Source organism: Macrosteles quadrilineatus, unplaced genomic scaffold, assembly GCF_028750875.1.
Source record: "Macrosteles quadrilineatus isolate MER2022 unplaced genomic scaffold, UCM_ALF_1.0 Scaffold_6__1_contigs__length_79288215, whole genome shotgun sequence".
Lineage (NCBI taxonomy): Eukaryota > Metazoa > Arthropoda > Insecta > Hemiptera > Cicadellidae > Macrosteles > Macrosteles quadrilineatus.
The window spans coordinates 46,698,150-46,714,612 of NW_026542599.1; the positions used below are offsets into that span (position 1 = coordinate 46,698,150).

Here is a 16,463-nt window from a genome sequence, read left to right on the forward strand (position 1 = left end):
ACTATTATAACTACGATTTAACCTGTCATTTCGTGTTTATAGTTTCGGTATTTCTGAACTTTCTGGACTTTTCTTTTAAACGTTTTTAAAACCTTCCTACGATCTTAATAAACAAGAAAATACCTTTTAAGCATTTCTTTTAGGCGCGGAAACCACTTCAAATTACAAAAACATACGGAACTATATTCTCAAAACGCGGAGCACATTTCTTGCCGAGGAAAAATAGCGGAGTGATATGGACCGCGGGTACTACTTTCTCTAGGGCACCATTTGTGTTGCCAGCTGAACCTAAAAACGTGTTGCATAGTGTTTGAAAGACTAATTATTTATATGCTTTATAGTGACTGTAGGAAAAATATAATGTGTAACACGAGTGAAAAAGGCCTTTGCTGCACTCGAGATCATTCCGCACTCGCCTGCGGCTCGTGCGTAAACATTGCTCTCGTGTGCAGCAAAGTGCCACTTTCACCACTAGTTACACAAATAACTATTGTATTGGCCTTTTTGAGCATTTAAATTTAGTTATACATTTCATTATTTACTTTTAGATCAAAATTGTATGGAACAGTGATATCCACAAAGCTAATAAACTATAACGACGAGCAGAAAAATTGGAAGTAATAAGAATTAAGAAATAAAATTTTATGTTAAATACGCAGTGGTAATATTGTATTTGACAGTTTCACTAAGTAGTTTTATGAAATGTCTGAAATGATGTTACTACACTTGTGTTTCCATTCCTTTTTGATCTAAATGATTCTCCAAGTTAGGCATGTAATGTCACAGTCCCTTGAGCTGTTTAGAAAACTACATTAATCATGCACGGACCCGCCCTGCAGGGCTTTGGTCATCTTGCTAAAACATCTTAACTTAAACAATAACAAGGTTCTCTACTCCACTGATGAACAACAGTGAAAGGCTACTTTCATATCAACAAGAAAATTCTCTGACATAATGTTAATTAATACAGGGTGTCCAGCCTAAGTGTTCCAATACCTAACTTTTTTATTCTATGTCTGACAGTAAACTTCTTATGGGGGACCCAAGAATTCTTATTTCAATTTTCAAACTTTCCCACCATTTTTCCAATATTGCCGAAACTTAAATTTTTCATATGGAAGACCATATATATTATGATTTTTTTAGAAAGTAAATGCAATTTTAACGTTTTTATTCTTGGAATTTCTTTCCTGAAACTACTTCTGAAAAATGACTTGCGGTGTACATTCTGCTTCTGCATCATGTAGCTCCGGTAGCTCCTATACGAGTAAATTTAAATGAAAATGTGAAGAGTAAATAAGTCTTAAAATTGTATGTACATTATTAAAAGACCATGAAATACATCAAAAATATTCATTCTTTTGTTTAAGAAAATAGCCACCATTTTCCGAAATAGCAGCAAATTTGAAAATAGAACCTATTTGGAAATAGGTGTATGGCTTTTGAGAATGTAAATGCAATTTTAATACTTAACTCTTCGAATTTGCCATAAACTTACTCGTTCAAGAGCTACATGATGCAGTGTACAATGCAAGTATTTTTTTCTTAATAATTGTAACACCCTGTAACTCCTAAACGAGTAGCTTCATAGGAAATATGTCAAGAACAAAAACGTTTATAACTACATTTTTTTTTTCTAAGAAAAAACTTAAAATACAGGGTCTTCCATTAGAAAAATCTAAGTTGTGGCCATATTGGAAAAATGGTGGGAAATTTTGAAAATTGAAATATATACCTAAATGCTACATAAATAATAAAGGGGGTCCCCCATAAGAAGTTTACTGTCAGACATAAAGTAAAAAAGTTAGCTAATGGAACACTTTAGGCTGGACACTCTGTATTATGTTGTTCCAGAAATTAAAAAACAAAAAAAATGCACAAGTCAACAACAAGTCAATGTTAAACTTTTGTTACAGGAAGATTTTAATGTGTTACCGAAAGAGACAAGACACACACTTCAACACGACACAACAGGTATGTTTAAACCCACCAAACAATATCAATTCTGTCATATTCATGCTGTAACTTCAGTTCTCTTTACTTAACTCCTATCATATAAGCCCTTTTTACAATTTTAATTGCAGATCGATAGCATGTATGAAATTTACGTTTAGTGGATTATTTAGCTTGAAGAATGGTGCAGTATGAAAAATAGTTCATCATTAAAGAGTATTTCCAACTCTCGCAACAAAAAACAAAGCTGTAAAGCAAAGCAGAAATTTACTCAACATGTTCCGTATTTATTTTCTTGTTTTACTGTTATTAAGGTAGTATGACGGACGTTGACATATCTTTTGTTATAGGTAACTAACTGATTTAGATATTAATTATTAATTTGATTATTTTTTATTTTCAAAGAGGAATGTGTGCGTTACGTAACAATGAGCCAAACCCCCCTCCCCCATATAACGCAGCGTAACGCTTTGCCATACCCCCTCCCCCCCAAGTGCATTTCATAACGTAGAGCCTAACTCCCCTCCCCCAAATAACACAGCGTAACGCTATGCCATACCCCCTTCCTTCCCAAGTGCATTTCGTAACGTTGAGCCAAACCCTTATAACGCAGCGTATCATTAAGGTCCAAAAAGTGTTTCAACACATAACTAGTACTAATTGAAGACCTGTGATTCAAACAAGTGAACCATAACAAACTTCGGTCTTTAGAACACGATGTCGTTGGACGAGAGAAAATCACACGCTTATCTCCCACACGCCAAAATTCAAGAGTCTATTTTGTCCACGGAAGGCCACCTTTTAGTTTAAGGTTTCATCTTGAGACTTACAACAAGAATGAAATGATGCTGACTTACCTCTTCCAGGTCAGAAGGCAATGAGCCGGAGCACGAATACATGGAATGGTCGTCCAGGGTGGGTGTCGCCTGGCTCAATCCTTCCAGGAACTCTTGCTGGAATACCACAAGCAAGTTAGTAAATCTAGTGAACCCAAGTCATACTTTGGATGAGGCTGTAATTAATAGTGTATTGAAACTGTGGAACCCTTAATCTTGTGCTGTGCAGTTTCCCTCAAATGGAAATAGTTAGTATTAGTGTACCATAGCAGAGTACTTGTTTGTTTTAAAAATAAAAACAAACAAACACAAATTAGGATACAAATTAGTTTTAAAAAGTAATTTATTTCCAAAACATGTGTGCAGAATGATATTCAAAAGAGAATCTCAACAATGGCTAAAACTTTTTTACAGAAGTTGATTGAAAAAGTAAAAATAATACAGATAATAATAACATGTAAACTGATTGCTTAACACATATCTTTCTCGCTCTACTGGTGTGCTAATGTGCTAATGTTGTCTTAGCACATTTAAATTTTTCAAATTTTTTTGTGAAAACAAAAAATAGCAGTGATAAAACTTAAAAACTTAATATGAAATACCGCAGTTTATTTGTAAATCTATCCTGCTCTACTTGTCTGCTGGTTGCTATTTAATGAAAGATAAAAATGTTTAGGGTCTTAACAATGTAAATTTTTTTTTCTGAGAGGAACTTTAACTTAATAATAGAAAAATGTAAAATGCTAATATACCTGAACAACATTAGTTCATTATAATGGATGACTTTTACTCCTCTCTCATGAGAGTACCATAATGTTTAGAGTACAGTCAGAATTGACATTTTAACCTTAACACTATAATAACAAACTTAAAACACTAGACTAAAAGGTAAAAAAAAAAAAAACTGTATGAAAAGTAACAAGTCAGACAATTTTGTTTGTTCGTTTAGGGAGAACTTTACAGAGCTACAATTTTTTTAAATTTGAACATACATTGTCATAATAATGTTTAAACATTATTGTATTTGAAACAATAGTTAATACACAAATTGGTTGGTAGTAGATAGTTAAAATAATATTATTATTACGATGACAATAATTATTAGAAGATAACAGTAATAATAAAACCAATATACAGGATGGTTTAAAAAGAATAGTTTCATCCAAAATATAGTTTTGAATAAAGATGTGTTAGAAAAAAATTTAACTAAGGCTCAGGTTTTTATTTGAGAAAAAATCCCAGTTTCCACTATACAGTGAAACCTTGATAAGAAGACCCTCGATTACAAGTCGCCCTTAATAACAAGTGTCATTTTGAAATCCCCTTAAAATTATTTTACCCCTAATCACATTCTATTGCAAACCTCGATATGAAGTCAACCTTGATAACAAGTCTTATTTTACAATCCCCATGAGTCGGCCATGAGAGTCTTGTTATCAAGGTTCTACTGTACTGACTAAATGTATACTATACAATACAGTGGCATAAATTACTTGAATATAATATAATTAGTAAAACGTTAAAGTCATTGTATCAACCCTAATAATTTCACAACACTATTTTCATTCCACTGGTTCAACAATATATATGCAATACAATACAACACAATCCTTACATATAATATGTGAATGCGATTTCTACGAAACACTACTACTCCGTTAATAATGGACGGATTTTTACAAACGACGTGTCAAAATAAAGAATTTTTTTGTGTAGACGCCCCCTTTCGCCAATTCCTGTAATAAAATTCCTCGGGCTTGGCCCCACAGGCCATCAAAGTTGGAGTTTCTCTCATAAGATTAACATGGGGAAATTTAAATATATAATTGGAAATTTTGTCCCCACTAATTTGAGAGAACGGGTAGGCGTAGGAACTTGGTAGAGGTGTCCAAAGAATGGTCTTGGTCTGTAGATGAGTTTCCAAAAGAAAAACTAAGCAAAATCCCTTAGGACTCTTCCCCAGAAGGCTTTAAAGATCCCTCCACAGAGTTGTTTACATTTTGCCCATGTGAATATTACTTTTTAATAAAACAGCTGTTCATTTTTAAATTGTATTTCAAACAACACACATTTATTGGGAGTTACTGAATTCGTCTATGATTCTACCAAATAAGTATTTGCAACGTTATTTTCTGATTTTAAAATTGATTTTCTTCTTTATTGTGTTATGTTTTGCAATATTACGTTCCATTACGAAATCAGTGGAAAATCCTTTTATAACAGCAATTCTTAAATTATTAAATTATTCTTATACCTATTGTACAGGTTGGTGTCTGCCCTTTTCACCACTTTTGCCTACATTTTATCATATTCTACACATATCAAATATTTATGTAGAAATATCTGCTCTTATCGTGTTAAATAAAATCCAAACATAGAAACCTTGCCTTAAATGGTACCCATCTTGACAAATTATTTGCACCTGCCTATATTACGGACTTTGGCGCACTGGGTTGGTAACATTATTTAAAATAACATTTTGGCTGTAAAATATGGTACAAAAAGAAAATACTATTTAAGCAGCTACTGTCATGACAGAAAGATCATATTCTTTTTAAACTAGATCACATAATCCTTTATAAGATACGTTGATTATGTCAATATGTAAACCTCAATATATATGTAACAGCCAATTTACAGTATTTTTGCTTTTTGGAAATGTCCCATTGCTATGTCATTTGCATTATTTGTTGCCAATGAAGCCGCAAGACCATATGAACTAGGAGGCCCCTAACAGTTCAAGAATAAATGCCAACTTCACTTCAAGTATTCCACTACACCTAACATTCCGTAGAGAGATTATATTGACAACTTTATGTTATTGATAAGGCTGACACAACTAACTGACACCCCCCATGTCAAGGAATTCCAGCTTTAACAGTTTCTCAACACTGTGCTCGAGGGTTATTCATTGGCACAGAAGTACGATATGAACTGACGCGACGTGACGAAGGAAAAATCAAACTTACACTGTAACGGATATACTTCCCCCCTTTGAAATTAGAATATGTCTTACGAAAAAATATTTTCTTTTCAAATAAAATCATATTACACTGATGAAATCACGAAAGTATTTAACTACAAAAGATCCACCAATACGATTTTAATACTATTTAAAGGTTCTTCCATAGGAAGAGATGCCATATAACATACTAATAATAACTCCGATGATGTACTGTATGGGGAATATTTTCATTGAATGATCAACCAATTTTGGCAACTAACACAATTAATTAATATCATTATTGTTTTACACTTATTACTCTTTAAACAATGCTAAATGCTCAAAATATGTATATTTCACCCAATTTATCGCAGTTAGATGAATTAATGTAAGCATTGAAAGTAACCGTCAATTTCGACGGGATTCACCTAGTATTCTTTATTGTTCATTTGTTAAGAATTACAATAGTGTCAATACGATAGTGAATTGTACATGTTAATTTCCATAATTTTCATAAAATTCCTTTATTGAGTAGAAGGGTATTGCTATTAGCCACTTCTTTAACTCATGGTGTAGCTTGTTGCCAGTCAGGTCTCTCAGGTAGTCAGGTAGATGGTTCCTCAGTTTGCAGCCAGTGTAGGAAGGTTTTTTCTCCAGGAGTGGTTCGGTGAACTGGTAGGGCAAATTTGGAGCCATGACCGGTGTTGTAGTGGTGCAGGTCTTGGTTTCTTGGGGGGTTTATTTCATCCACATACTTTATGGTTTCAAGTATGTAGAGAGACACCTCTGTGAGGATTCCTAGGTTTGCAAATGCTAGTCTGCAAGTCTGTGGTGGGACAAGGTTGGCGAGGGCTCTTGTGGCTTTCTTTTGAAGAACAAGGATTTGACTCATATTTTTTGTTGAAGTTCCACTCCACACTGTCGAGCCATATCTAAGATGCGACTCTACCAGTGCGAAGTAAGCTGTTTTTGCCCACAGAGAATCCACCTATGTAGTTTATTCTTCTGACGACATATATTCCGGCACTTATTTTTTAGCTTAGGTGGTTGATGTGCTCTTTCCATGTTAGTTTGTTATCAAGGATAACACCGAGAAATTTTGTGTGGTTTTCTATTGTTACATCCTCTAATTGAGGGACTATGTCCTTTTCCTTACTGAAATTCAGAGTTGTAGTTTTTGTGGGGTTTATTGCTAAGTCATTGTTCTTTGAGTAGAGAATGGCTTTATAATGCATCCATAAAAATTTAACAAATAAATGTTACTAATATTAATGTAGATACCAAGAAACAACTAATGGATACACCATGATCGATACTAAACTCTTATCATATTTCTTCCTTTTGAGTTTAAATCTAGTTTCTATTTAAGCTAGGTTTGCTATAAAAGTTGGAATTAATTCACAGGTTGTAGAATGAAACAACGTAAACAAAATGATTACAAATATGGAGTAAATCTGTACAAATTACGTTGCATGTAATAAGGTCAGAAAACATAATTGGCGTAACTTGAATGAGGAAAAGGGAGTTGTTGAGATATGAAATTCAGCCATTAAAGATGAAATTCCTGAAATTCTGATATCTCAATTTGAAACAGAGTTTAATTCTACAGCACAATCAGTATTAGTACATCCAATGATAATCCTGGATAAATACTGATTACTAGGTGTTAAGTGTGGAGGTAGTAAAATGTAATGATGAATTTTCGCAAGTGATAATCATAAAACAAAAACAGGTGATTTCACAGTAGTGTAGCAAAAATATATGTTTTTAACTTAATTGAATATATATTTAGTTAAAAAAATAAAATTGTCAAACTATCAGTTCAAAATATCAAACACTCCTAACTATATCTAGAGTAGAGACCATGATACTATAATCGTCTCATAAGAATTGATAAAATGTAAGACATAATCATGAATTGATTAAATGTGTTGTTTTTAATTTTCCTCAAATTTATACACAACTTCCTTAAACAAATCAATGTTTAGTAAAAAAACAAAACAAAAAACACCAGAAGTAAACTCAAACTCTAAACATAACCCTGGGGAATTATTAACCCAATTATTTCCTATTCATAAAGAGCTTCTTTCAACCCCCAACAGTCTAGTGAAAAGATGACTTGATGTGAAAGTTAATTGCTGTGGCTTAAAGGGTTGCTTTGGTTATCATGAATATTCTCAGTCGTTCCAACATTTATAAACATGAATGAGAATTGTTCCAAAAAATGACATCATCAGAGAGACCTTTTTTTGAATTTCATCCAGATTTATTTTTGTGTTTAGTAATGATTTGGCGTTCATAAATCTAGTAACTTGGGTAACTTACATAAAACCATTGCTATAAGAAACTAACGTTGTTTATATAATTTGAATTTCATCTAAAAGTAGCAATTGCAGCATTCATTATAGTATAGCATAAGGGTGTTAATACACTGTGGACGAGTGACGTATGATATTTTCGCCATTGCTACCCTACCCAACCTAAAAATGAAAGGAATTGTCAGAGTCCATTATATGTTCCAACCTACTAAAGGACTTAACAAGCACTGCTCATAACTTCTCTTAGAGGTTATATTTTCGTTTGTAAACACTCACTGCTATTGGAATTTTAGTCTACTTATCATCAATCTTTGTTTGTGATTTTATCTTTAGAATTAAGTTTAGGGTGATAAAATAGAATCAATGACAAAACTGTAATATTAAAATATAAAAGAAAATATAGGCTTACAATAATTGTTCTTTAAGCGAATTTCCCTATAGGGAAGTAGCTATTAACGTAGGTCTCATGGTAAGACCTAGACCCGGAACCCACTTTGATAGTTACTTTCCCATTTTGATAGTTTTATCCAATATTCTGCTAAGAGTTGAACTGTGTGTTGGTTAAATCGCAGCTGGTTGCTGATGTTCTATTTATAAAGCAGCTGATTTGGTTATGTCTTTACAGTAGACTCCCTCTTATCTGGACACCTTCTAACCGGACATTGGTTTAACCGGACTACAATCGGCGGAAATGACATCTCTTTAACCAGACAGTTTTTATCAACACATTGGTTAAACCGGACTATATAGGAAGGAAGTGGGCGGTCTTGAAACGACTGTTCTCGTGGGAAAGATTTGAAACCAGTGATCACGTTTCTAAATACAATGCTCTCCTAAATTTAAGTCGAATATCACAGTAAATGGTCCGTTTTAACGAGTTTTTGGGGACGTCGGTTTTAATGGTTAATGTAATAAATAGCCCAGAAATATTATGGAAAACGTTTTTATACTGAACAAATTATAAATACATCTTTTTAACAATTACACTAAACCAAAACATACAAAAAGATAAACAAGACAATTAATATTTGATCAGGTGATGATGTGAAGACAAGATGAGAAATATTACTTCTCTAACAGGTTTAACCGGAAAACACGTTATCCGGACTGGCCTCAGTCCCGAGGAGTCCGGATAAGAGGGAGACTACTGTATTTGATATTATTTCAGATGATAATTGCTGTGCTTTTATCTAAAAATGTATAATTTGCCTGTTGTTTTATACATAAATTACATTTGAAGACAAAAAAAGTAGTTTAACTGTTGTTACAGTTCTGCAAGAGGATGGTGAAGCAATGAGGCAACTTAATTTGTTAAGCAGTCAGCAGAGCTGCTTATAAAATATTTACGGTTCCGAGACGTAACCACACAAAGGAAGGTCTTCAGAGTACATAGCAAACCGCACAGTCAACACAACCCCCTCGTTAGCAAGGCTGTCTACTTGTGTGAGTATTTACATGTATCCTACACTTCGTAAACTCACACCGGGTGTTCTCGTAAAAATACAAATCACGAGGCTGAAAATGCATCAATCCATTTTATTTTGTTAACTTGTGATTCAAGTTGTAATTTTTTGGGTGGTGGTGGTGTAGTCATAACAACAAAATATAATGGATAAAAAAAAATAAATAAATGGATTATAAACAAATTTAATGGATATTTAATATTGTAGATTTGAGAATCAGTGACAAGATCGAGTAAAAATCAGCTGTTGTACACTTTGATTGTAAGCAATCCTATCTATTAAAATTATCTCTCAATTGATTTAATCGGTTGTAGGTTGTAGCCTGTTGTTGCATTCTTCTCAATAATAATTTGATTCGACATATCGATAGTGTAATGTGTACTAACACAATAGTAATTGACAAAATGATTGAATCACTTAATCAGAGCTGCTTATTTGCATTAGAAAAATTGAAAACAAGTTGGAAGTCGTTTTGAGGTTATTTTTACATGAAAAGTATTTTTGTTTTCTAACTTGTTTTCTTGATAAACACTTTGCAATATGACAAAATATATCGTTCATCACACGGATAAGAAGTTTCTTTTTGACCAGAGCTAAAAAATGAGTTATAATCATTGACTATAATCCTACAGGTAATAAATGACTACCTACCTAGCTGTAGTCATTTACTATAGTAGGTATAAAGTCAAAACCTCTATGACTATATATCTACAGTACTATAAACCTGTAGGTATATATAGTCAATGGTTATAATGCTAAAATATACCATTCTTGGTGAATAAAAAGGTTTTCTGACTTTAGGCGCAAGCATTGACTTTTTGTACTGTATTCTGAAGTAGACTTCACACCAATAGGTGTAGACAATTTTTCATTAAAAAAGAACATCGTTGAATTACTCCCTAACAGAGTACACTTCAGTATAAAATAATAACGTGACATTAAAATGGTGTAACTTGCAATAAGTCGTCCTATCAGTTTAACTTAGTTACTTGATAGAAATCAGTTATTTAAATGAGAATACGCAGTCAGTGACTCAAACCAAAAATCTAAATATCTAAATCGTTTGCAAAAACTTTAACATGGGGATGTAATATGAAGTTCGATCAATAGCCAAAGGTGCTTGAAAGTAAAATGGATGGTCAACATTCCAACTCACCCTTCAGGTTTATCTTAAAGAAAAGGTTAGTGAGAAGACGTGTGTTTGACCAACCCTTGTGTCCCTCTCCATCAATATATCGGCTACATCATGTAGGATAGTATATTTTACTATTAGTAACCTTTTTCATTTTAATAACTTTGTAACATTTTTATACTATTATTGACAAAAAAGTTTAGACCAAAATAGCATCTTATATTAGTAGACCATGAAAAAATATAAATCTGTTTAGATCGTTTCTACAGCTAGTAGGCATATTTTTAATTTTACAAAATGATTAAAATAAGTATTTTACATTCATTACCTTATTGAACAAGTAAAAACAAAAACACATTGCTAGGTAAGCAAGAACATTGAGAAATTGAAAGCATTTAAAGTCAAAGAGTCAAGATTTTGTCCTAAATATGATCTGTGTAGTTTTACGCAATGAACTCACTCAGCTAAGGGAAATATGTTTTTAGCAAACTAGCTAAGTTTTACGTTGTTTCGGCTCATATAAAAATCCTTACCATATGAGACCTACATTAATAGTTCATTTTCTATATGGTAAATTCGCTAAAATGTACTGTTTTTGTCCTAAGCGTTTACTTAATTTTTAAAATGTTATTAAATAATTTAATTTGCAGATCAAGTGGTCAAGTGAAATGCTACACAACAAAATTTTAAATATTGAAATGCTGGGCTTAAACTGTTTTCCAGAATTACATTTAACAGACTGTAAAATTATTGTCAACCCAAAGACAAACCACACTCGCAACAATGTCAAAGGAAAATCTGAGAAAATGTTTGTTAAATTATTAAACTGGTGGGGAATGGTCCACTAGGTAGAAATGACATGTCCGTTTTGTATTGTAAAACAAAACACAGTGAGTGGTTTCATTACAAAAAAGTGAGTTAATTCACAGTAGTAATATGTTTCAACATTGAGTAAATTCACTATAAAAAGTACCACTCATTATTTTATCGCAAAATCATTTTCCTAACCACTAAAATTCACCAGCAAAACATTTAATTTATAATTTTACCATATATATATGTTTACATTTTCTAATTTATATTGACTTAATTAAGATAGTGTTAGTTTCCATTATACAAGATGGTGGCTGGCAGATAACCAACCTAAGTAGTTTTACTATTATAAATGATCAATTATTTTAGATGGCGACTCAACTACGTACATATTTTATTTATTTTTTGGCGCGATCTTGTACTGTTGTTAGTGACTAAGGCCAAAATGTTCCTTAGACACAGCTGTTAATTAATAGCCCATACAGCGGCTCCGCCCCAGTGGCTCTGGAGTTTCCCATGTTAACCTAATGAGTACTCATATTTAAATGGAATTAATGAATCATAACAGCTGTTTCAATTAAACAAGTTGGTTCTGTTCTGTGATGTTCAATAGCATTAAAGTTACAAGGGTTACCAACAGAGTGCAGCACTATTATTTTTTTTAATTTATGACAACAGCTAATTTGCAACCAAAAGGTGAGTGAGCGTAGCGAACGAACTTCAACCCGGAGGCGAGTTAGCGTAGTGAACGAGCTAACTTGAAGGCAAGTGAGCGCAGCGAACGAGCTCCAACCGTAAAGGTGAGTGAGCGTAGCGAACGAACTTCAACCAGGACGTGTGAGCGCAGCGAACGAGCCCCAACCCAAAGGTGAGTGAGCGTAGCGAACGAACTTCAACCAGGACGTGATTGAGCCATGCGAACGAGCTCACATATGAAGTTAAACGGGGCAAAGCCCGCGGGTACAGCTAGTAATAATATAATGGCAACTAAGGGACCTACAGTTTACAGTGGAATCCGAACCACATTTTTGCCTTGTAATTAACAAATTGGTCTAATTATCAGGATAGTACTGCGGATAGTCATAGTACTCACTAGTGCAGACGTTAATCCACTCCAGGGAGTATCACATCCACAGTGTATGCCTATAAATATCCACAATTCGTGACCTCCTAGTAGCTGGATTACAGGACGACACCACCATCTCAGTCTATAGATCACCACAGTCCACAGATCTAATGCACCTGACTTTTTTTATACAAAACTTGCCCATTAAATGAAATGTTAAGTGTGGATGATGCAGTTAATTTGATTCAATTCAATTCTTTCATATCTAAGACCAATTCTTAAATGCCAAATGATCAGTCAGCTGAGTCCTGTTTTTTACCATCAAAAACGTACACTGACTTTTCAGTTTCAAACCAGCAACCTTTTGTTTAATAGGAGAACTGTAACCCCTCAACTACTCATGGTAATAAGCTTGGTAAAAAAAATACTTAGTAGAAAAAACCTGCTTAGTAAAGAAATATTATTAGCAAAATCACCAGCCAAAGATTTAATAATTTGTAATCAATTTTACCATGGATATATATATTTTTTTAAATTGACAATAAACTACTTATTTGATTCAAATCAAACTAACTAATTTAAGATTCAGTATTTACGAGTATTTGTAGTTGATCTATCTAGTTTATAGGAAACTCCAGTGAAAAAAAGAATTGTTTTGACAATGGATCAATATTTGACCATTGAATATTGGGAACAGAAGAAGACATCCCATCTATATGGATCAGCTGTTGCCAATTTTTTACTAAAACCGAATGTAGTTGTGTGAGCCAGTCACAGATTGCTCTAGTGACTAAAACTCTATTTTGTACCTTATTTTTTCTTACTGGCATAGTTGCTGAGACATAACAGTTAGCTCATAATAAGTCATTCCATCAGTTTGGCTTGGTAAAAACAATCTTGTAATCGGCAGAAATTAGTAATTTATATCAGCGCAATCTGTAGGAGGCTCACATCAACTAAGACAAATTTGATTAAAAAACTGGTAACAACTTTAACATGGGGATGGAATGTCTATTCAAAGATTTGACCTGCTTTTGGCAATTATTATGAATACAACCATTATTAAAAAATCATCTTTCCAATTTATTTTAAAATTTATTTCATCAAGAACATTTGGATGAAATTTTTTACAAACTAACCCCTTTCTTTCTCAATTACATACCATAAAATAATACTCCAGGTAAGCAAGACTGTTTAACTTAATCTCTTGTTCAATTCAGCGCATCACACAATACATTTTAAATTCAGGAATTTTGATATAGTCTATATATATAAAATCCAATATATGTTATGTTTGTTTGTTTGTTTTTCCTTTATGGACTCCGAAACCACTCGACAGATTGTAATGAAAACTTTCAGGCATTATTAAGCATTATTCAAGGATGGTTTGTGTGAAGTTTGGTGCAGATCCGTCAAAAGGGCTCCGCCCCAGGTGCTCTGGAGTTTCCCATGTTAACCTTATTTGTACTCATATAAATGGAATTAAAGAATCTTCACAGCTGGTTGAACTAAACAATTTGATTCTGTGATGTCAAATAGCATTAAAAATCTAATAGGTTTACCAACAGGGTGCAGCACTGTTATTTTTTTAAATTTATGCATTATTATTATGAACAGCTAATTTGCAACCACAAGGTGAGTGAGCGTAGCGAACGAACTTCAACCAGGACGAGATTGAGCCATGCGAACGAGCTCATCTTAAAAATGAACGAGCATTTGACATAAAACCACATTAGGACAGGGCGACGTCTGTCGGGTAAAAAATAAACTTCAGTATAATATTTTGAAAAAAGGGAGTTACAGTTCCACAATTTATTGTTATTAATTTCATAGTCCAAAATAATTGTTACAGTTATGACTTAAATTAAAAAATTAAAATTTGTTGTCATGGCTTCGTAGTAAAGAAGCTGTTGAGAGTAACAGCTACTGTATTAGATCGTGGGAAAAGTCAGTAGCTTTTGGTTCCCAACTGGACTCAGCTGTCCTTGGTTATGAAATTTCTAATCATGGTCTTGGATAAACCAGCTGATCTCAGTCAGTAAAAGCTTCACAGATCGCCTAACTCCATTCTACACTAATGTTGGTAATTCAGCTTAAAATATGCCCCTGGTTGTTGTTCCTGTCTGATCTCACATTGTTAATCAACTTTGTGGATTGTGTCTGTATCTGACTTCCTGCTTATACCAGCATGCATTGTGGATGTACTTATAGGTTTACACATTTTTACAATATCTCAGCTAAATGAGATTCATTTTACACAGGTTATTGTGCTAACGGACACATACGGTAGCATATATTTGAATATGGGTGACGTTTTTGGCATCTGGGGACATCAAATGAAAAAATACCCCCGCCGCAGCAAACCTGCAGACTAAGCGAATTTCCATTTGACTGATTGGATTTACACTGAACTGTCTACTTAAAAATATAGCATTTATTCCCGATTTAAATAGAATTAGTTTAACAAGTACTTAGGTTTGCTGCATCAGGGAGGGTAAAACTGTTTTTTTTTTGTAAAATGTTAATAGTTAGTAAGAAATAAAAACATTTTCCAAATTTGATCAAAATATGTTCATAAACAAGCAAACTACAACAGTTTACTCATTCTCCATAAGAATAACATGGGAATTTTAAATTTACAATTTTTTGGAATTTTCTCCGTAACCATTAGGCGCATAATAACGCTTCAATATACTAAATTATTTGTTTTTTTAAGCTCTAAAAAATGGTTTGGAAATAAATTGCTAAATTTTGTGTTTTTTGGGTCAAAAATGGGAAAAACCTATTTTTACCCCATAAAACCCCCCGTAAACACCCGTTCCCATGGTCCGATCATGCTGGATCGCGAACTCGTTCGAATAAACGTAGGTTTACACGTTTGTACCAAATTTCATCAAAATCGGATCATTTTTGCTCGAGTTATCGTGCTGACGGACACATATATATATATATATATAAATATATATATATATATATATATATGAATTTGAACGGATGGTGTTTTTGGCCTCTAGGGACCTCAAAACGAAAAAAAGAATCGGTCCCGCGTCCAGGTCTTACCATGAGTACTACGGTAATAGCTTATTCCCCATATGGGAAATTCGCTAAAAACAGGTTCCAGGTGTAGGGGAGTACCATGAGATCTAAGGTGATATCTTGTTTCCTATATGGAAAACTCAAAAAGCGAAAAAAGTTAATTATAAAAGTAATTTTGTACGTAGGTAGTTATAAATCAAAGTTTGGTAAAGTGAGTGGCTCGTTCTTTCGCTCAACCATATTCTGTTTTAATAAAATTGGCTACAGCTGGTCCATACAGGTAGGATATCTATCCTACTATCTGAAGATCAATGATTGTACTACACACTTATGAATTAGACTCTGGATCGCCAGAAATATCAATTGAATCAATATCCCTGCCTTAGTGTCAGTACAATCTGTTGTAGTTTAATTGTAACAACGACTGAAAGGTTTGTCTTTAGTTATAATCTTGTGTATGATGTTTTTTTCCCGACTTGATAAAACTTCAGACAAACTTATATATGACCATCTTGACGGTTTAACTCTAAGATTTGCAAATGTTGTGTACCATGAAACAACTGTTACTACCATTAAATTACAACTAGGGGAAACCCGTCGAAATCGACGGTTACTTTCAAGGCTTACGTTAATTCATCTAACTGCGATGAATTGGGTGAAATATACATATTTTGAGCATTTAACATTGTTCAAAGAGTAATAACTGTAAAAAATTACAATACTGCGTTAGTTGCCAAATTTGGTTGTTCATTCAATGGTTAAAATATTTCCTATCCTGTACGTCATCGGAGTTATTATAAGTATGTTATATGGTATCTCTTACTTTGGTAGAACCTTTAAATAGTATTTAAATCGTATTGGTGGATCTTGTAGTTAAACACTTCCGCGACTTCATCAGTGTT

The 16,463-nt window shown here is 33.3% G+C and overlaps 1 protein-coding gene and 1 long non-coding RNA gene across 9 annotated transcripts in view; one reads left to right on the forward strand and one right to left on the reverse strand.

Moving 5' to 3' along the window:
- Positions 1 to 16,463, reverse strand: part of LOC128996290 (multiple PDZ domain protein-like) — a 395,615-nt gene that overhangs the window by 245,036 nt on the left and 134,116 nt on the right. For all 8 annotated transcript variants that reach the window (XM_054421514.1, XM_054421510.1, XM_054421513.1 and 5 more), the window contains one exon: positions 2,811 to 2,906. In XM_054421514.1, the coding sequence (XP_054277489.1) occupies positions 2,811 to 2,906 (96 nt within the window). The remainder of the gene's footprint in view (positions 1 to 2,810; positions 2,907 to 16,463) is intronic.
- Positions 1,914 to 9,489, forward strand: LOC128996292 (uncharacterized). Its single transcript, XR_008491040.1, has 3 exons — positions 1,914 to 1,974; positions 2,820 to 2,924; positions 9,322 to 9,489. It is a non-coding gene; the product is annotated as an uncharacterized LOC128996292 (long non-coding RNA).